The sequence below is a fragment of the Mobula hypostoma genome, chromosome 15, assembly GCF_963921235.1.
Source record: "Mobula hypostoma chromosome 15, sMobHyp1.1, whole genome shotgun sequence".
NCBI classification, from domain to species: Eukaryota; Metazoa; Chordata; class Chondrichthyes; order Myliobatiformes; family Myliobatidae; genus Mobula; species Mobula hypostoma.
This window is the reverse complement of record NC_086111.1, coordinates 18216447-18239014: the sequence shown is the minus strand read 5'-3', so window position 1 is coordinate 18239014 and position 22568 is coordinate 18216447. Positions and strand designations below refer to the sequence as shown.

The following is a 22568-nucleotide window of genomic DNA, read 5'->3' as shown; positions in this document are numbered from 1 at the left end:
TTGTAGCTTTTTTTTAAAAAAGAGGGGACTTAAAGGAATACTAATAGAAATCCTTATAGGATGAATGGGCCAGATGGGATTAATACTCCAAAAATAGGCGCCATAAGTCTAAGATAGTTTCTAACAGTAAGCAGTTTAGATGTATTCAAATGGAAAACAGGAAATAAATAGAAAGGTAAGCTGAATGCTAATTTTCCCTATAATTATAACTTTCTTATTTAAATAAGTAAAAGTGTGTATTTTTATACCTTATTATTAAAATGATTTTCTAAGTATTGAGCCCTGCTTTGCAAAATTGCCCAACAGAAGAATCAGATGTGATTTGATGTACGTATTCCAAAACAAAAGCAGAAACTCAGCATGTTTTATCATTGCCAGATGTCTAATCTTCACTCTCAATAAACATCATGCTGTCTAATTTACTACTCTTAAACAAGCTGCAAGATGGTATCAAGATAAACTGCCAAGATGACCAGAGAACATCCAGCCCTCAATGCATTTTTGCTCCTTACATGTGTTTGATGATGAACTTTGTATCTGATTGTAGGGATAATGTGATTTACGCTAGATGAAATGTTCCTAAAAGTGAGTTTGGTCTTCAACCCTGCCAATGCTAATCTAGGCATAACTCTCACCATTGCCATCCTCTCACCTTGTGGACGTAATGTGAGACAAAGGGCAGGAGTTGGCCATGTGTCCCATCAGCCTGCTCTGTTTTTTCAATAAGCTGATGACCAACCTGAACACCATTTCAGCCTGTTTCCCCCAGAACCTTTGATTGAATCATTGCCAAAAAGAAAATAATTCAGCCTCCACAACATTCTAGATTAGGAAATTAAAAATTCACAATAATCTTGAGAAAAGAAATTTCTCCATTTCTTAAATGGGTGACACCTTATTCTGAAATTATGGCCCCAGTTCTAGATTCCTTCACTAAATTAAGTATCTTCTCAACATCTACCATATCAACCTTATATTTTACAATATAGCACCTCCTATTCTCCATTAGTCAAATCATTAAGGACCAAGCTGCTCACTTTTTCCGTGAAGGCAATCCCCTTCATCTCAGGAATCAACCAAGTGAATCTTCTCTGCCCTGTCTCCAATACACACCTATCCAATCTCAAATGGGCAAATGAAATCTGTATTCGGTTCTGTGACTGGACTTTTGCCATTTCCTGTAAAGGAAAAGCAAGACTTTGTTGCTTTTCTACTCCATCTCCATTCCAAAACACCCAACATACGTTAGCTTTTCCAATTATTTGTCCCTGCATATAAATTTCCCGTGTTCCAGTACATTCCCTCTATACATTACTTTTCTACAATTTCTCTTCAGTTAAACAATATTGTATTTGCTATTCTTCTCACCAAAGTAGACAGTCTCATATTCCCCATATTATATTTCATCTGTTTTTCCCTTTAACTAAATATATCTCTTTGTAAACTCCTTTGCATTGTTTGTACAATTTGCATTTTATCCATCTTTGTTGCATTAACACATGTGGCTACCTTACACTCAGTACACTATTTAAAGCATTATTATAGATTACAACTGCCCTGATTCCTGCAGCACCTTACTAGTCATGGTTTGCTAACCTGAAAGAATATTTTCCAAAAAGATAACACTGTACTTTGCAGAGCAGTTGCCACAGAGACACTTGGAACTATATTTAATGTCAAGGGCAGGAACTCCTGCCTTGGTAGTCTTATCCTAATTTTTAACACCACCCTTAACTTTACTTTGGACAGTGAAACCCAGCCAATCTGTTGTGTAGTTATTCCCAACATTAAAAAGTGGATATGAAGTTGTGTTAACGTCTGCCTGCTTTTATGTTGAACAGGAAAATTGGAAGAGATCAAAAATCTGAATGAACCACTTGTTACAGCAACAATTGAAGTGTATTCCACCATAATATCGCAGCTGCTCCCAACACCCGCCAAATCGCATTACACTTTCAATCTACGCGATTTGTCTAAGGTCTTCCAGGGCATCCTCATGGCTGAATCAAGTAAAACTCAGGTATGTTTAAGCTTTGTCTGTACCTGTAGGCTGCCAGAATATAATATTCTCTTACCTCCTACTCGGTCCCCAAACCAGTTGCTTCATATATCAGATAGGTAAGGTTTTGTTTAAGCTCTGGCCGTGATATTTATTGAGCATACCTACATGCATCGAGGAATAGGTCAGGGAGCCTTCTTCTTGACCTGCTGCTATATAGTTGGAACAACTAAGTGATTTGCTAGGCCACATCAGAGGCTAATTTAGAATAAATTAAATTGGAGTAGGATTATAGACATACATAGGCTGGACTAAATCAAGGAAATAGGTTTTCTTTCCTAAGGACATTAATGAACTCACGGCACTTTTTAATGATAATTCTACATCTTCAGTGATATTCACTGATACTAGCTTTTTTATTTTCAGATTTTCTAAGCTGAAATGAAATACTTCTTTAGAGGTACAGTACAGTAACAGGCCCTTCCGACCCACAAGGCCGTCCCACTCAATTACACCCATGTGACCAATTAATCAACTCATCCATATGTCTTTGGAATGTGGGAGGAAACCGGAGCACCCAGAGGAAACCTATACAGTCACGGGGAGAACGTACAAACTCCTTACAGCTACTGTACTGCCTCATTACTCTATCATGGCAAAATTTGAAATCATATTTTTTGATAATCCATTTTAAAAACAAGGTCAAAACATTGAGGTGTTTGAACCAAAATAAACAGGGTCTTAGATTTAAAGTAACTAGTGCTGTCAAGAAATGTAGAGGAGGGTTAACCCAAAAACAGAGCGGTGGAGATGATTTAACAGTGAGCAATAACTTTAATAATAGACTGGAAAATAACAAGCCACGAGGGACCACAAAACAAGAGAGAATGGACACTAAATACAACAGGCAACAAGGTGACTGAAGGCTAGGAGTAACTAGTTGAGGCCAGCTGGTTTGATGAGTGAACAAGGACTGTGGATGAGAACTCGGGTTAAATAGGCTGTAGGTGATGGGTTTGAAATGAGCAGCAGCTGACTCCTGTTAGCTGGGTGGAGATTGGGTGGTGCCTGCATGTGCAAGCCTGACAGGACCCCTGCACCCCTACGGCCCCCCCACCTGATAGCCCAGGATGATCCGAATGGGTCTGGTGGAACTCCTCAAAGAGCAATAGATTCACAATGTAACTGGACAACCCCCAAAACCACTCCTCTGGACTGTACCCTTCCCAGTCAGCCATGCACTGCACCCCCCTACACAATGACATGAATCCATCAACTGGTGAACTGTGTACACTGGACCACCTTCCACCATCCTAGAGTCCAGAGGTTCGGGCTCCGGTGGGTTAAGTGGTCCATAGACAATGGGTTTGAGGCAGGACACATAGAAGGTAGGTGTGATCTTGAGGGACAGTGGCAGGTGGAGGTGGTAAGTGACTGGATTGATGTGAAGAGTAATCTTGGAGGAACCAATGAACAGGTGCAGAACCTGGGTGGAAAGCCAGACATGGTCCCTAGGCCGGAGGAATCTGGCTGGGCACTGATAGTGGCTTCTCTTTTACTGAAGGCAATGGCTAAGTTATGATACAGTATTCCTATGGGAGTTTGATGAAGTCTAGGGTTTCCTCCATCTCCATGGATTTAGAGGGTGAAGTCAACTGAGGTGGCAGACAGGTTGGTCCCCAACTCAGCATGCACTGGGTAACTAGGCAAAGTGAGGGCCGTGAATGGAGATCCAGGGGTAACCCAAGATGAGAGAGTGTTGGGTGAGTCGAACAGGAGGAATTGGATGAACTCATGGTGCTCTCTGATGCTCGTGTACAGGCTATGTGCATGGTCTGACCATCCCAAACCCCAAGAGATCTCCATCAATGGCCATGATGTTGAAAGGCTAAGAGATGGGGAGTCCAAACTGATCCAGAAAGTAGTCTGCTGCACCAGATCCACCAAAGCCTCCTGTGCATGTAGAGCCTTCGGGGTGTGGAACAGGATTGAGAGAGTAAGTTGGGCTATGGTGCTGGAATGACGGTCTGGGAAGAATTTACCAGATAAAAGGCTCCTCATCTCCACCTGGTGGCACCATTTCCTGGATGCAGTGGGCATTTGTTGTGGTGGTGATCGGCTGCTCCACAGTAGGCGCACAAATTGTTTCTCCACCAACAGTCGTGCTCACAAGGGGTTAAGGGAGCTCTCACCAACTGCATGGGTTCTGGAAGCATTGAGGGTCCTGCAGCCTGAAGTTGTTCTGGAAGCAGAACTGGGGTTCCGGCTGATGATCCGGAAGGTTATTCCATAAGATACTTATCAATGCAAAGAGCCAGAGTGATGAAGCTTTTGAGGCCGGTGGGCATCCCCTGGGTAGATGATTCATCTTTCAAGCAGTCTGCAAGGCCATAATGGTAATGGGCAGCAGTGCTTCTGCATTCCAGCCGCACTCCACTGCAAGTGTCCTGAGTTCCACAGTGTAATCCATCAGAGAGCATGGGCCTTGATGCAGTCAAAGTATCCGATCCACTGCCTCCCTTCAACTTTCTAGATGATTGAAAACCCGGTGCATCTCAGCAGTGAAATCTTCATATTTATTGCAAATATTCTCTCAGTTAGTGGTAGCCCAGGTCAGAGCTTGCCCAATCTAAAGAGAGATGAGGAAGGTGATCTTGGCCCGGACCATAGAATATGGAGATGGCTGGAGCTCGAAGAGTAAGGTCATTCTGGGAGAGGAAGTTGCAGCATCAGGTAGAAGATCTGTTGAAGCATTCAGGCATGGGGTACAGAGGGAGGAGATTGTCTCGATACAGCAACCCCGCACTAGTCAAAGTTGGAAGAGAGTGGTGAGCAGATAATCAATGGTTTCCTGCCACTTCTGGATTGTGTATTCATGTCAATGGACAACTTCTTTAGGTGAGCATACTCTGCCAGGGTCAATTGAGGGTTCACTTATCCTGTCAGAGCAGCAGAGATGGTTTTGTGGTAAAGCGAGAGAGCAGATACTAAACACAACAGGCAACAAGGTAACTGAAGGCTAGGAGCAGCTGGTTGAGGCTGGCTGGCTCAATGAGTGAACAAGGACTGTGGATGAAAGCTGGAGTCAAGTAGGCTGCAGGTGATGAGTTTGAAATTTGTGGCATTATTATTTCATTTTAGTTATTTAGCAATACAAAGCAGGCCTTTCCAGCCCATCAAGCCACAACACCTCAGCCACCCCCGACAAACTCAATTAACCCCTAACTTAATCACGGAACAAGTTACAATGACCAGTTAACCTACCTGCTATGTTTTTGGTTCTGGGAAGTGCCTGCAGTGTGCAGGCCTGGCAGGTTGAAGAGCAGGGGAAGATGAAGAATAAAATAAAATCACTCAAAGAGTTAGTGGTGTAGTACTCACTGTCTAAAAAGGAAATAGAGGCAGAAACTCACATCACATTTAAAAAATGATATTTGAAGGTGTTTACAAAGATCTGTACCTGAACAGCTATAAATGAAGTGTTGGAGGGTGTGATTAGATTTCATTACTTTTGGTATTATTAACTTTCTAGTTCTGTGAAATGAGCACATTTAATTGATTTTAAAAAAAGACAGATGCCTTAACTTCCCAGAATAAGAACGTAGAATTAGAAATCAGTGAGCTGCCAGAATACCACAAGGTCCATCACAGCTGGCTATCTCTTCTATAATTTGATGTCTTATACACCAGGTACCAATAATGATGTATTTTCATCACTAGGATGCCTGAGTGATGGAGAGAAATTTAGACGAATTTCATAATGAGTGAATGATGTGACCTGCCTAAGAAAGGAAAACAAAGGCTATGCTAATTTTCAGTATTTGCATTGTAGAGATGTATCCCACAGTGGCCATACTGGACCATTTATGTATTAGTAGCTCAATCTATTCACCTTGCACAAGTTAACAGACCTTTTCTGGAGAGGATGAGGTGATTACGACAGAATCTCATTTATCCAAAACAAATTTAGAATCCACACATTTGTCTCTCTTCATAAGTCCAAAAATGTTGCCTAAAGGCCAACTCATGCCTGAGAAACTTGATTGAAAATTTTTGAAGAGATGTATCAATCTGGTCAGGAAACTGTCTGTGGCAGGTGATAGAGAGCAGGCATGATGGGCAGGTGTTCAAACTGGCAAAATGTGGCAGGTAATGTCCTCAGGGGGTCTTCTTGTTATATTCTAAAGTAAATTAAATGATGATATAGAAAGCCCCATATTTAAATGTTGTGGTGACAGTAAACTTCGGCATTGTAAGTGGTGTTGAAAGAACCATGAGTTGCAAATAAATGTTGTATTAAACAAATGGGTCAAAATATGGCAAATATGCTTCATTATTAGTAACTGTGATGTCATTCTCTTAGAACCTAAAAGAAATAGAACTAAGAACTTTCCAAAATGGGAACAGTGGAGCATTTGGAAGCAGTAGAGCTCCAAAGAAATGTAGTCACTAAACCGGCGTGAACAGATGCAAAACAAACATCTAAAATGCTAATGGAAGCAAGCTTTTAAAGTCAATAAAGTCAGAGAGTTGTACATCACAGAAACAAGTCCTACAGGCTACCACATAAATGACTTGGAGGAAGTGCAGTGTGGATATACTTTAATGGTAGCTAGATTCCAAAGATAAAGATATAAGGAGTCATTGCACAAACAAGGTATTAAAGGTGTCATGTGTGACGCCCAGCAGAGGTACCGGACTGATGATGCTAATGAGAGAGATAAGAAAGACAATGGAGGAACATTCAAAATGCTAATAAGGGAGAAGAGAGGGATTAATGGGAAAGAAACACAATTCAGCTATTGACAGACCGGTTGCTTTGAACCTGAACTGATTGAAGTTTGATGGACAGGTGATACCCCAGCAGGGGGATAAAAGGAGCAGGTTTGCTAAGGCATGAGTCACACACCATGAGACCCTGGGAAGAGCAGTGTGCCCTCACAAGTTGGTGGCAGTTTGGAGGTCCGGTTCACGAGAACCGACCAGAGGCTCACAGGGTGTAAAGGTACGATTGGTGTGTCCGCCCTTGCCTGGGTACCGGGTTCACAGCAGAAGAACGATCATATCTGGAATGGAGGGGTCACAGTCGGTGACCACAGTGGGAAGGAAGACATCAAAGGGTCTGCCCAAAACCAACTGCAAAGACATCGAAAAGGTCTGCCGAAACCAAATTGCATCTCTCGCTCTCTCTCCAATATTACGACAACAGCAATTACTGCAAACTGCACTAAACTGAACTAAACTCTGCTTCACTTGAGACTGATCATTTTACCCCTAGACTGTGATAGAGCTTGGTTGATTCCTATTACTCTAGTTCTGTGTATATGTGTGTATTATCATTGCTAACCTGTTACATTTATATCCTTACGATTAGTGTACTGTATTACTTATTTCTTTAATAAAACTTTATTAGTTCCTAGTAATCCAGACTCCAACGAGCATTCCATTTCTGCTGGTTTGGCAACCCAGTTACGGGGTATGTAACATTAGTGGGGATCTCGTCCGGGACCTTGAATGCCAAATTTGGGACTGGGTAAATTGATTGGGTTAAAATTCCCGAAAGAAAGAAAGGGCAAACAGCAGAAATGGAGATTGAGGAATTTCTTGGAGGCATTAGAGGATGCCGGGAAATCAGAATTGGCGACTGTTGCAAAACAGTTGAATCTTTTTAAGGGGAAGCCAACAATGAGGAGAGCGGAGATGCGCAGAGATATCATTGAGCATTATGTATCTAAAGGTGTGTTTCCCCAAGGGGAGCTGGAGGTGGTGTCTATGAGCAAACCTGGTGGAGAAGCAGTGCAGCTGCTGATGGAAAAATTGAGACTCGAGCTCGAGTTCTGAGTCAAGCAATTAGAACGAGAAGAGAAGCAGTTAGAACGGGAGGAGAGAGTAAGGCAGTTAGAACGAGAAGAGAGAGAGAAGGAAAGAGAGTTTGAGCTGGAGAAGTTAAGGATGACGCTAGAGAGGGGCCACATGCCAAACCAAGGTGGAGGGTTCAGGGCGACCCAGGAGGTTAGGCTGGTTCCCCCATTTGAGGAGGCCGATGTTGATCGGTACTTTCTACATTTTGAAAAAGTCACTGCAAGTTAGGACTGGCCGAGGGATAAGTAGGCCGTTTTGCTTCAGAGTGTACTTAAGGGGAAGGTTCGGCAAGCTTACTCGGCCTTGTCTGCAGAAGATGCCCAGAGGTATGATGTAGTGAAAGAGGCTATACTTAGGATTTATGAGTTGGTCCTGGAGGCATACCGACAAAGGTTCCAAAATGTGTGGAAGCAGTGGGGCCGCACATATTTAGAGTTTGCCCATGAGATGCAGATGTATGGTGAGCGTTGGTGCGTCTCAAAAGGGGTCACTGGAAATTATGATAGACTGCTACAGCTAATACTGATTGAGCAGTTTAAAGGTTGTGTCCCTGAAGGTATGAGACCCTATCTAGATGAGAAAGAGGCAGAAACCTTAGCCGCAACTGCTAAGTTAGCGGATGAGTACGCGTTAACACACAAAGCAAAGTTTACCTCGAGTAAAGGCTACCAGAAGGGTAGTTGAGAGGGTGGAGAGAGTCCGCTGGAAAAGCCAGAAAGTAAGCCAGGGACTAGTGAGAAGGATACGGAAGACCGGGAGCAGTTTGGTAGGAAGTCTCCTGGGGTCGTATGCTATAATTGTGGAAAAGCCGGTCACATTGCGTCCAGGCGTTTTGCCCCAAAGAAGGAGACGGGGAAAGGAAAAATGATGATTCTGACCAGCTGTATTGAGCTGGCAAACAAACCGCTAGGGGAGAAGAGGTCTGATAGAGTTCAGGAAGGGCGCGAGAAGTTTATTTCGGCTGGATTGGTGTCGGTGAAGGAGGGGTCAAACCCAGTTCCAGTACGGATCTGGAGAGACACTGGGGCTTGTCAGTCATTGATCGTAAGGAGGGTGTTAGACTTTAGTTCAGAGACCAAGACTGGTGAGGTCAGTGTGATAAAAGGCATTGGGAAAGGGACTGAAGCAGAACCTTTGCACCAGATACACCTAAAAAGCGTCTTGGTCTCCGGACCGGTCACGATAGGGGCGAGGCCCGAATTACTGATGGAAGACGTGGAGGTCTTACTCGGTAACGACCTTGCAGGTGGAGATGTGTACCCAGCAGTAAGATTGACAAGCCAGCCTGCCAGGACTGAGGACCCGCCCATGGACTCACAGGTTTATCCCGTTTGCGCAGTAACTCGGCGCATGTCCAGAAAGGCTGCCGAAGCGAATGTAGATTTAGCGGAGACGTTTTTACCAGCCTTGTACCGGGGGGGTCAGAAAGTGAGAAGAAGGAGCATAGTGAAACGGAAGGAAGTGAGGGAGTTGAGGCAGATTTATCATTAGTGAGAAAGGAATTTATACAGGCACAGGAACAAGACAAGGAGCTGATGGTTTTGACGGAGGCAGCTCTCTCCAAAGCAGAAGTAAAAAAGGAACCAGTGGGCTATTATGTGAAGGAGGGAGTACTGATGGGGAATTGGAGACCAAGTACCGTGCCCGCAGATGAGGAGTGGGGTGTGGTACACCAGGTGGTAGTGCCGAAAATTTATAGGGACGAGATTTTTAACCTGGCCCACAAGATACCCCTCAGTGGACATTTTGGGGTGAGGAAACCAGTCGATAGAATTATGAAAGAGTTTTAGTGGCCAAACATGAGGAAGGATATTTTTGAGTATTGTAGATGTGAGCCAACACAGTTAGAGCCTATTAATATGTTAAAAGCTTACCATGATCAGAAAGCAGATCTAGTCGGTGTTATCATGAAAATTAATGAGGTTGGGGTGCCAAATGATAAGGGGGAAACCCATCTTGAAAAGATAAATATGGTGCCGACCAGATTGGAGAACTCTATTGTTTTGGCCAACTTTGCTGATAAGGTCTCTCACTTAACCCCTGAACAGAGCGAGCCACTGATAAAGCTAATTAACCAGCATGCAGATGTAAGTCTGGATGTCCTGAGGCGAGGCAAGGGGATGGTACATGATGTTGTTGTCACATCAGACCAGCTTATTGAGCAACACCCCTATAGGATGATTAATTCAGTGATAAGAGGGTTAAAGAACACAGAAGCGTATATTGGCGATTTAGTGGTCTGGAGTGACACGTGGGAGGAGCACATTGTGGCAGTAGAGGAGTTGTTTAAGCGGCTGTCTGAAGCCAACCTGACAGTGAACCTCGCAAAAAGTGAGTTCAGCCACGCTCAGGTCACTTATCTGGGATATGTGGTAGCACATGGGCAGCTGGCACCGATGCAGGCTAAGGTGCGGGCTATCTCTGAAGTTCCCATCCCGACGCACAAGAGGGCCATGAGAAGGTTCTTGGGGATAGTGGGGTACTATCGGAAGTTTTACAGAAACTTTGCGGATATTACCCTCCCTCTTACTAAGCTCTTGCCGAAGAATGCGAAGTTTGTGTGGAACAACCTTTGTCAACAAGCCTTCGAAAGTCTGAAGGCGATTCTGTGTCACCACCCTGTATTGAGTGCGCCTGACTTTTCAAAACCCTTCTCCCTAGCAACAGATGCTATCGACGAAGCGGCCGGGGCGGTGCTGTTACAGACAGACAAAGAGGGGGTTGACCACCCAGTGGCTTATTTTTCTAAGAAATTTAATATCCATCAGAGAAATTATTCCACTGTGGAAAAGGAATTACTGGCAATCATACTAGCATTACAACATTTTGAGGTTTATATTTGTCCGGCACGGAAACCACTGATAATTTACAGTGATCACAATCCATTAGTGTTTTTGGCCACTATGAAGGATGGAAACAAACGCTTACTAAGTTGGGGCCTGATCTTACAGGAATTTGATATTAGAATAAAACATATAAAAAGAACGGACAATGTGATTGCTGACTGTCTGTCAAGGTGTTAAAACTTAAAGTTCTCTGTATTAGCCGAATAGCTGATGACTACCTGTATATTATTGTGTATCTAATAATGTGCATTCATGCCCATAATTATTACCCCGGTAAAAATCCTTTTAAGGGTGGGGGTGTCATGTGTGACGCCCAGCAGAGGTACCGGTCTGATGATGCTAATGAGAGAGATAAGTAAGACAATGGAGGAACATTCAAAATGCTAATAAGGGAGAAGAGAGGGATTAACAGGAAAGAAACACAATTCGGCTATTGACAGACCGGTTGCTTTGAACCTGAACTGTTTGAAGTTTGATGGACAGGTGATACCCTAGCAGGGGGATAAAAGGAGCAGGTTTGCTACGGCAAGGATCACACAGCATGAGACCCTGGGAAGAGCAGTGTGCCCCCACATGTTGGTGAGAGTTTGGCGGTCCGGTTTGCGGGAACCAGCCAGAGGCTCACAGGGTGTAAAGGTACGATCGGTGGGAACCTGGGGTGTGTGTCCGCCCTTGCCTGGGTGCCGGGTTCACCATGGAAGAATGATCGTATCCAGAATGGAGGGGTCACAGTCGGTGACCACAGCGGGAAGGAAGACTTCAAAGGGTCTGCCCGAAACCAACTGCGAAGACATCAAAAAGGTCTGCCGAAACCAAATTGCATCTCTCTCTCTCTCTCTCCAACATTACGACAACAGCGATTACTGCAAACTGCACTAAACTGAACTGAACTCTGCTTCACTTAAGACTGATCATTTTACCCCTAGACTGTGTTAGAGCTTGGTTGATTCCTATTACTCTAGTTCTGTGTATATGTGTGTATTATCATTGCTAACCTGTTACATTTATATCCTTACGATTAGTGTACTGTATTACTTATTTCTTTAATAAAACTTTATTAGTTCCTAGTAATCCAGACGCCAACGAGCGTTCCATTTCTGCTGGTTTGGCAACCCAGTTACGGGGTACGTAACAAAGGGAACTGATGATAAACAATTTATATTGGGTGGAAAATCTGGGATATTAGTAAAGCAGATCTTTCAGGTGTAATGTTAGAAAATGTTTCTGCAGGCAAAGGGTTCAGAATTCATATGAAAACAGCAACTGATGCTTATTCAGTTGTTAATGTTAGCTCTGAGATTGATAGATATTTTGTTAATAAAGGTAATTAAGAGAAATGTAGAAACATGGCATTAAGACACGGTTCTGTGTGATCTTATTGAATGATGGCACATATTCGCATATCCTCTTCCCTGGAAGCTCTTACAATACTTGCCGTTTGATTTTTTTTTAATAATCTGATCTTCATGATCATAGGTCCAAGTGAGGAGTTCTCTTATGAACAGGTTTTACATTTTACATCTGATTTAATCTAAAGTATTTGTACTTGCTACTTGATGATCCACAGTTCCTTGGGGTTCCTGAATCTTGTAGTAGCAGTAATGCAATCACTCAAGTTGAGTATGATGTTCTCCTATGGGGTTGTCTATTGGTGGGTCCACAGGTGGCTGTAGAGGCCAGTCTGGGATTTACATATTCTGATGCTGTGTGGGCACAGGTGGGTGTGGTTAGTGGTTGGGTCTTTTGGTTGTTCAGTCTCTCCTTTCACAGCTGTTGCTTGTTCTGTGCAGCAGAGGTCACTCCCATGTAGCACAACTCCCTCTTGGAACAGATTTCCTCCAGGTGTATTTATTGAATGCAATATCTTCCCAGTTTTTATATGAAATGTTGAATTTCTTCAGAGGATTGGTTTGGGGGATTTGAGTTAGGCATCCAAATGACATTATATATCCTTCAGAGTTGGTGTTCCTTTATCATGTACGATATACTTAACAGTACAAAATGTATCTTATGACCCATCTCATTTCTGTTTGTTTCAGAGTAAAGTTCTGTTGCTCAGGCTGTGGTATCATGAAAGTTGCCGTGTGTTCAAAGACCGGCTGGTGAATGACACTGACCGCAACTGGTTTGAAAATCTGATGCACAACAAGCTTCTGAATTTGGGCACGAGATTTGAAGAGATTGCTGCACAGTTACCTGTGCTTTATGGAGACTTCATGGCCATTGGAACAGATAACAAGATCTATGAATTTATTCCTGACTATGAAAAGGTTATTCTTTTCATTCTTGATTTTTTATTAGACTCTGTTTTGCATTGTCAATGTTCCCTAGGAGCAGTAAGTGTTGTGCTGATATTTTACTCTTAGATAAAAACAAAGTCCAAGAAATTTATTTGTGCAACACCAGAAACTGCAATACTGTATTGGTGAAAACTGCATGTTTCTGGGAGAGGGAGCATCAGCCACAATTATCATATGGTCCTTTAGGTACAAGATTTTGTCCACTCCAATAATGTTCCTCTAACATCCAGGTCCACCAAATGTCCTCAGCAGATATGCAATTCACAATATTTGTTTCTGATTAAGCTTCTAACCATATTGGTGTGAATGTCAACTTGTCCTGTTCATTCACAACACAAAGAAACCAGATTCAAAATTCAAGGTTGAAGTTTATCACGGGTATAGAAACTTAGAAAACCTACAGCACAATACAAGCCCTTCGGCCCACAAAGCTGTGCTGAACATGTCCTTACCTTAAAACTACTTAGGCTTATCCATAGCCCTCTATTTTTCTAAGCTCCATGTATCCATCCAGGAGCCTCTTAAAAGACCCTATCATTTCCGCCTCCACCACCGCCGCCGGCAGTGTATATCGAAACATACAGTAGCAATCAACACACCCACAAGTGTCACCACACATTCCAGTACCAACACAGCATGCCCACAATGCTTAGCAGAATACAGAACACAAGCAACAAAACAACAACAGCAAAATAAGTCCCATTCCTTCCTCCCTCCCACCCATGCACATTTACAGTCGTCTAACCCCAGAACTGGACACATTCTTTGGCCTCCAGTGTACTCTGACTTAGGCCTACAGACATTGGGTTTTGACTTACTTTTTGAAAGTATATTTAATTATTACTATAATAAGAATACTGCTAGTATCATTTACTACTATATTGAAACTACAATTCAATAATACCGATGGTTCAAGCTGACCACTACTTGAAAGGTCAGATATATCACTCTCCCAATCACAAGCAAAATTCCACAGACTTTTCCACAAAACAGACCTGAAAAAGTCTGCCCCAAACTGAGACACAGTTGCCACACTCAGGATAGGTTCAGAAAGTTCCCACTCAAATGCCAGGAATCCTGCAAATAAAGAAGAGTTCCATGTTCATGGGATCAAAAATGAGTTTTTAAAAAATTAGGAGCAAGCTATTTGACCAAAGAGGTAACACCAAAAATGAAAATCCTTCTTTACCTTTCTTTTGGAAGAGCCACAGCAAAATACAACCAGCAGTCTTTCAGCCATTGGGGAGTGTTGGCAAGGAATGAATAGATCAGGGGTGGCAAACCTTCTTGAGTGTGGGTACCCAAATTGACAATAAACTTTTTTTTAAAAATCTCTTTCTATGCCAGGATAAAGAGACTATCATTGATTAATTAATTTTAACAATACTTTAAAGAAAAAGAATGAGTCCTATTGCATATTCACATCTCACTGCTCCTGGGTTGTAAAAAGTAATTTGTGGCTACGTTTGATAGCAAAGATAATCATTATGTATCTTCTTTATTATGGCTTGGGTTTAAAGAATTGAGAGGTGGTACTGCATGCCATGTGCCAACAAAATCTTTACGTGTGCCATAGGTTCATCACCCCTAGAGTAGATACTACATTGATGGGCTGGGTTTTGGCAGAGACCTTGCTGCTGTCAAAAAAAGTGCTGCTAATATGGGAACTTCATCCCGTTGTACCCTCTGCTCCAGAAAGAGGGAAGCATTACAGTAGTGGATGAGTTAGCACTACTGCCTCACAGGTCCAGATATCCCTGTTCAGTCCTAACCTTTAGTGCTGTTCATGTGGTTTTCTACCTATTTATTGCCTCTGTAGTTTTCCCCTCACCGTTCTGGCTCCCTCCTCCTCCTGTCAAAGATGTGCAGGTTGATGAATTATCTAACTACTGTCAATTGCCTCTAGTGTAGGTTGATAACTAGATAATTGGGATTTTGGGAGAATGGACATGGACATAGTGGGCTGAAGTATCTGTTTCCTAGTCACTTGGTTTATTACTGCAAGTTGCACTGTCTTTCTATAGACAACATTAAATTTTGTGATTTCTATTAACCTCTTTAAGACTACTTTAAGGAGTTTATTAATGTTGTTTTAAAGCCAGAGAGATATGAAAGTAAATTTCAGGGACAAGTTGCCATATGATGCAGATGAACATCTATCAGGATCATGGAAATTGGTCTGAAAGTCTCGATTGTTGTCAATCTTGCTTTATACTACTTCTCTAATAATCCAACCTTATAACTGCTCTCTCCTTGATTGGCCCATTCAGGCAGTTGTCCTAATAAGCTAACTGATTAATTTGCAAATTCTGTTGCAGGTGTACTGTCAATAAACAATGGTCCCAGTCTGCAGTCCCAATTTGTATAAAATCAGATTGGCAATAAAGTCCATTATTAGCCTAAGTAAAGAAAGATAAACCATAATCTTTGCTTGCTTTCTAATCAGTTGCACTAAACATTGTGCCAGTGGAGGACATGGACGAAGTTGGGCCTTAACTTTTTACATGTCAATTACTGTGTCAGCTCTCACAAGCCAGGCATACATATAATTGATCTGCCTGAAAATCTGATGCTGCTAATGACAGCAAAGTGATTTACTCTAAGTAGAAGGATTGTATTTAAGCCTAGAGTATGATTGTTGATTGCCAAGCATGCAATTGTCAATGCTAAGTACGTCAACATCCAGTGCCATTTCTAAGTGGAAATCAATAACCATAAATATTGATGGATTTAGCCAAAAAGAACTGGCAGAAATGTTCTTCCTGGAATGTCAGATCTCTGAAGAATGAATAACTTATAGCATGGGGCATCTGACTGTTCTCTTTCTCAGCCCTTTGCTGGGATGTTAGTTCCAGTGTGGTTGGCACTTGACCTGAGTTCCTTAGGTTTCTGGGATTGGATTATCCCTGTGATCACAACATTCTTCAGAGTATTCTGTTACAATCCTTCCTGGTTGCTGCCCGAACCAATAGCCAAAAGATCTCTGGTCCTCAGGGTCTACCCAGTACCGTTGAAGTGTTGACTCTTACCTCAATCAACTAACTTGGGTTGGGTAAATGACCACACAAATCTTAATTAATTCACATATTGTACTTTATTATATCAGCACAAATATTCATGGAAATTGTTTTGGTTCCTGGCCAACAATTTAGACTCCTGAATGCCATTGTTTCTTTTGTACCACTACCCACCCAACTTTAACATCAAAATAAGAGATTTCCTGTTGATCAAATGATCAGTCTATCTTCTCCCTGCCCCAGATATGGGGGTCTTCTTTGTGACAGTTAGTTGCAAGAGTTGTCACTGCTCTACACTCAAAATCCTTTGTTATTGATCTCTTGTCATATTAGTTGTACACTCTAATGCTTCTGTTCTGTTTGTTCTGATTTATTTGGCCAACTTGTATTCACTTTTTATTGGCCCTGGCCCAAGACTACAGACAGCATTACCTCGTTACTCTTCTCCCAGAGAAGGGCCTGCCTCTGATTTCATTCCCATGCTTTTCCCTGAGTCTGGCCATTTTAAACCAGTTACAGCCAGTTCAAGTCAGACCCTGCGCTCAGGATACTACAGTTCAAACACAAACTGCTCTTCTATATGTCTGCAGTAGATTGCTGCTAGAGGTTTTGTTATGTTCACTTTGAACTGCTCTGGTCCAGCCATCCCTGAGCAAGGATGATAGTTCACGAAATGGTAGTTGTAACAACAGTATCACAAAATAGTGGCCTCCATTTCTTCTACCACATGGTAACAACAAATATATTTGTTTTATCTACATTCACAGGCCTTGACACATTCCAATTAACTAGTTTGCAGATTTTTAATTCCTTCATTGCCAAAAGAAGCAAAATGATTAACTACAATATATTTTTGAGCCTAATTGGCACTGCTGCCTGACTTTTAATTTGAGAGCTGGAATAATTATATAATAAATATGGTTGGCATTTATGGGTCCCCTTTCAACAAGTACCGATGTGAAATTTCCAGAAGAATACAAGTTGTTAGGGTCATCCTACTTCTATTCAGTGCCATTATAGATACAGTATTTGTCTGCAGTATTTATAGATACAGACATGTCATCTGTCTTCATATCCTAGAACTCATCATAGAAAGAAAAGGAGGAATGCAGGCACAACAACACAGATATCTGGGAACTGAGCATCTCAAAGCAGCACAAGGGAGGAATTTTGTGGCCATATCTACTATTGAAGTTAATTAAGCCATTTTGTTAGAATTAGCCTCTCCATTATTTCTTGTCCTTGGACAGACTCTTGCCCTTTAGGTTTAGTAGTATATAACAAAATGGTGTTTCTGTATTTATGCTCTTCAGAACAATATCAGCAGCAGTTTTTGGACTAATGTGTGACTGTACTTGCAATGTGTCTCTTATCTGAACTTCAGTGAAAAAAGCAAACTGTAAATCAGCAATGCCTCTTTATTCCTTGCAGATGATAAGTGTTATTGAAGAGTACATGGATGATTTCAACCAGACCAGTACAAACAAGTTGAAGCTCATTCTTTTCATGGATGCCATCCAACACATCTGTAGAATCAGTCGGATTCTGCGGCAGCCAATGGGCAATGCCCTGTTACTGGGAGTCGGGGGCAGTGGAAGACAATCCCTTACCAAATTGGCATCCCATATGTAAGTCGTAATAAGTTACATCTGTTTGATATGCCACTGCCCTGAACAAAAGTGCGATTAGGATAAAATGTGAGACACTGCCTGCTTAAGACTTAGTCTGAACTACTTAGCTGCTCATCTTAATTTAGCACTGTCCAGACAGTGATACTTAATGAAATCATCAGTATGTGATATATTCTTAAACTGAAAAGTCTAAATAACCCCACTCGTATTGTGGGAGAAGACAAGGTGAGTAGCAAGTAAAGGGTAGATAATATGGAAGTTAACTTTTAATGGCATGTGAATTAGAATCACCAGCTATACTCTGGTAAACTCCAGTTTCTTATTCATAGATCTTACCAGAGTTTCATTTCTCACCTACTCTCTTTAGCAGTGTTCCTCTTCCGCCCACCAATCTTCTGCAGCCCTCCATTGTATTTATTGTGTTTCTACCCGTGTTATTTTCCAGAATCTAAAACAGAGTCACTGTTTAAAAAGGAGGGTTGCCCTTTTAAGACTGATGAGGTAAAGTTTTTCTTTTGCAAGACTTTGGAATTCTCTCCTTCAAAGGACAGTAGAAACAGTCTTTAAATGTTTTTAAGGCAGCAATAGACTGAAAGGTTACTGGGAGTAAGCAATAAAGCAGATTTGAGTTTAGAATTGTATTAGCCACAATCTTATTGAACAATGGAGCAAGGAGCTGGATGTCTACCCCGCTTCTAGTTTGTAATTCCCTTCCAGGTATATCCTCCTACAGTTGCCACTTATTTGTAAGCTTTATTTTGCCTTTAAGTCCATCTATGGAGATGACTTTATCTGTTCCTTATTAGATCTCCCAAAACACTTCACTTTACATTTCATAGGCTCTGCCATTGCTCTGCCCAGCTTCTCAGCTGATCGGCTTCATTTTACAGCCCACGACTACTCTTGTCACTATCAACACCACCACCATTTCTCATGGTAAACATACTGACCAAACTTCTTTCATTCAGACAGTCCGTAGTAAGTCACAGCAATAATCACTGTGATACACTGCTAGTCACAGGCTTCCAATAACAAAACCATCCTCCACCAATATCCTCTGTCTGCCTTCACTGCCTCTTTTTGGGGGTCTTTATATAACTCCCAGTTATGTTTTCTGTCCCTTGCTGTTTCTCAGTTCCACCCAAATGTTTATCCTACGTTTTGATTTTCTGATCAAAATTCCTCAATATCAGGACTACCCAGCTCCTTCCGTGACTTGCTTATTCACATCTTTCATCACCTTGCAACCTTGACAGTATAAAATTGCCACTAGCTAACATTATTTGTGCTGTCAATTCACCTGCCTTGTGTTGTGTGCTTTCAGATACAAAACCTTCAATTCTGTGAGTATGATAAGATATAGGAGCAGAATTGGGCCGTTCAGCCTCTGAGTGTACACTACCATTTGCTCATAACTGATTTATTATCCTTCTCAGCCCAAGAGATTGCAGATGCAGAATCCAGAGCAATTTTGTCTTTGGCTACAACACTTTGCGTGAACAAATATGAAATGCATCTGGCTCCTCATATTAACATTAGAATTGATAGGTTTAACAAACTTTGGTACATAATTTTGGAGGTGTCAGCAGCTGAGGAAGAGTTTTGGGACTGGCACACACTCAGCATTTCAGTGAAGCTGCATCATGCACTCTAACAACCACTGCATAATTGTCTGCCTTTCTCCAAAGACCACTACACGTGATATCTCTGACTTTGAAGAAGGGAAGACCTGTTGCAGAGAAAAGAGAACTTTATTGTTGCATGTGAAAGTAGAGCTGTCCTCAGCACAGCTTGCCAATGGTGGCAAAGAAATTCTTTTGCATTAGAAAATACATACTAAACATGTGATGTAAAATACTTTGTGTGAGGGGTCCACAGTGGAACAACTACTTGTGCTGGAAGCCCAAGACCTTTCACAGTTCACATTTTGCGAAGTCTGTCCTCCTTTCATTCAGAATTAGCACCTTGGAGACTGCGTCAGATCAGTGTGCTTTTGTGGATTCATCCCCTTCTGCCTCGAGGTAGCATTTTAAAGAAAGAGAAAAGGAATGTTCATAATGAAGGAAAGCATTAAACTGACAAAGCTGTAATCTTCGCACTACCAAAGCCAGTTTGCTCTCCAAGAGAAATGATGCAGAAAATGATGCAGAAGATGATCTCTTGTCACAGCTAAAACTTTAGATTTTCTGCATCATTTCTCTTGGAGAGCAAACTGGCTTTGGTAGTGCGAAGATTACAGCTTTGTCAGTTTAATGCTTTCCTTCATTATGAACATTCCTTTTCTCTTTCTTTAAAATGCTACCTCGAGGCAGAAGGGGATGAATTTGACTGTCTCACATAGTGCTAGGCATGCTGGAGAAAGCAGTTCATACTTGAACTCACCATAATGAATGGTCTAAACAAACATGGTTTATAATGAACAGAACATTTTTCTCTTAACCCTCTGCACCTGTTGCTCTTGATACTTGTAGTTCAGCCATTCTGAACGGGGGCCATGGTACATTTGAAAGGGGCCACCAACTGTGAGAAGGGGGGCCCCAAGGGTTTATGGGGGCCCTGGTAACTGAACCGATGAAATACCCAAGCAGCAACCTTCATTGGAGTCAATAGTTTCCTTCCTACCTATAATATCTTTCCAACACACCGTTTGAATTCCGCGCATCTGGTAAATTCATTGCTTAAGCTCCTCCCACACAGCCTCACTTCAGAGTCAGTCGCGAATCAGACTGCATTTTTGTTACCTTGATTTTTGGATCGAGTGATCTGCCGAATAAATTTACAACACTGTGGGGAAAAAGCCCAGTGATTTTTTTATTGCCTTTCCCTCAACATATTTGGTTGAGAGCAGATTCTGCAAGGTAGTTTCCTTGACAAAATCCAGGAACAGAATTGATATCGCAAAAAGAGGTGACCTCCGACTGTCATTGTCTAATTTGGAGCCCGATATCATGAAACTTGCAGAAAAGCACCAAGCTCAAGGATTGCATTAGGCCTGATAGATGTTTAATTTCATACAGTCTTTTTTTTAAATTTTGTCCAGTATGTCGGAATGTTCAAGTTTTTTTGGTGTTCAATAATAAATGATTTTCTGTCTATCTGTTCGTGTTGTATCCCTGTTTGAAAGGGGGGCCCTGGAATCTGAGAAGAGCTCCTAAGGGGGCCGTGGCCAAAAAACAGTTGAGGATCACTGCGTGTAGTTGACACTGTATGTACCTTCAAAGCAAAGTAAGAGATTTTATTCATTGAAACTGCATACGTGTCAGTACTCCAGCGTAAAGAGTTTTTTTTGCCACTTGCTCATTTAAAATTATCTGTTTATTTTTACCAGGGCTGAATTTGATAGTTTTCAAATTGAACTTGCCAAAAATTATGGGCCATCAGAATGGAGAGAAGATATCAAGCGGATTTTGATGAAAGCAGGAGTACAATACCAACAGATCACCTTCCTCTTTGTAGACACACAGGTATATTTTTTTCCAAATTGAAAATATTTAATGAAAGCAGAATTAGCTAATAACGTAGATAGCACCAAAAAAGGGGGTGGTGCGGTTGGGTAGCAGTTAGTGCAACACATTACAATGCCAGCTGTAAAGATTGGTGTTCACTTCCTGCCACTATCTGTAAAGAGGTTTTACATTCTCCCCATTGCTGCATGGGTTTTCCCTGGGTGCTTTGGTTTCCTCCCATATTCCAAATCATACAGTTAAGATTAGTGAGTTATGGGCATGCTATATTGGCACCAGAACCGTGGCAACACTTTGGGCTACTTAGCACAATCCTCGCTGATTTGATTCGACACAACTGATGCATTTCACTGTGTGCTTTGATGTATATGTGACATATAAAATTAATCTTTTTCTTTATAAAAAGGAAGTGAATCTGAGCAAAGGACAACAACAAATTGGGAGAGCAATGATCATGATTTGGTGTAATTTAGCAGAATGGCAGAATGAAAGAAAGGATGGGTTCATCAGTGGGAAATTTTTTAGGGTGGAGTACTAAAATAATTTAGCAAATCTAGTTCAGAAACAACAAAAGAACAATGAGAGGCATTCAGGGAAGAGATATTTGATCTGAATTCTCACAAAGTCCACAATTTAAAAAAAAATAGGAAGAACTGAGTGGGATCTGGGATCAGCCATGATGGAATGGTGGAGCAGACTTGATGGGCTGAATGGCCTAATTCTGCTCCTATGTCTTATGGTCTAACTCTGATCACCAATTTCCATTTCAGGTTCTGGAGAATCAGAAGATGCCTATTGTACTTGTCTTTAAAAAGTGAATAAGGGATAGGTTACATTTTTATCGTTCTGCCGGCCCAATATACATTATAGAAAAATGCTGAGCATTGCTGGAATTTAGAAGAACTTGGGGAGGGGGTGGCTGGTGTCTCAGTGAAATCTATTAAATTGAATATTGAAAGATAGTTTGGGCATGGAGAGGATGGTTCCTTTGTCAGGGAGTCTAGGACCGGAAGGCACAGCCTCAGAATTGAAGTATGTTTATTCAGAACAGAGATAAGGAGGAATTGCTTTAGCCAACGTATGGTGAAATTGTGGAATTCATTGCCACAGATGGCTCTGGAGGCCAAGTCATTGGGTATATTTCAACTGGAGGTTGATAGGTCCTTGATTAATAAGGGTGCTGATGGTTACGGGGAGAAGAATGGGGTTGAGAAGAAAAATAAATCATGGACATCAAGGGAAGAACATTACTTCAATGGTTGGAGTTGTATGTAACACAAATAAAGATGTAGTATTTGGAGTTCAGCAACCCCGTCATCAGGTCATTGATGTGAGAATTCCTCAAGCAGCATCTTATCCCCAAACATGCTCAACTGCTTCATCATTCACAATTGGGCCAGATGCACGCTGATGACTACTGATTATTCCATTCCCAACTCTTTAGAAACT

At 41.7% G+C, this 22568-nt stretch overlaps 1 protein-coding gene across 1 annotated transcript in view; it reads left to right on the top strand.

The window, feature by feature from the left end:
• dnah1 (dynein, axonemal, heavy chain 1) overlaps positions 1-22568 on the top strand; it is a 393587-nt gene that overhangs the window by 257214 nt on the left and 113805 nt on the right. Inside the window, exons 46-49 of the mRNA XM_063068377.1 lie at positions 1842-2020; positions 12747-12977; positions 17456-17652; positions 20984-21119. Of these exons, the coding sequence (XP_062924447.1) occupies positions 1842-2020; positions 12747-12977; positions 17456-17652; positions 20984-21119 (743 nt within the window). The remainder of the gene's footprint in view (positions 1-1841; positions 2021-12746; positions 12978-17455; positions 17653-20983; positions 21120-22568) is intronic.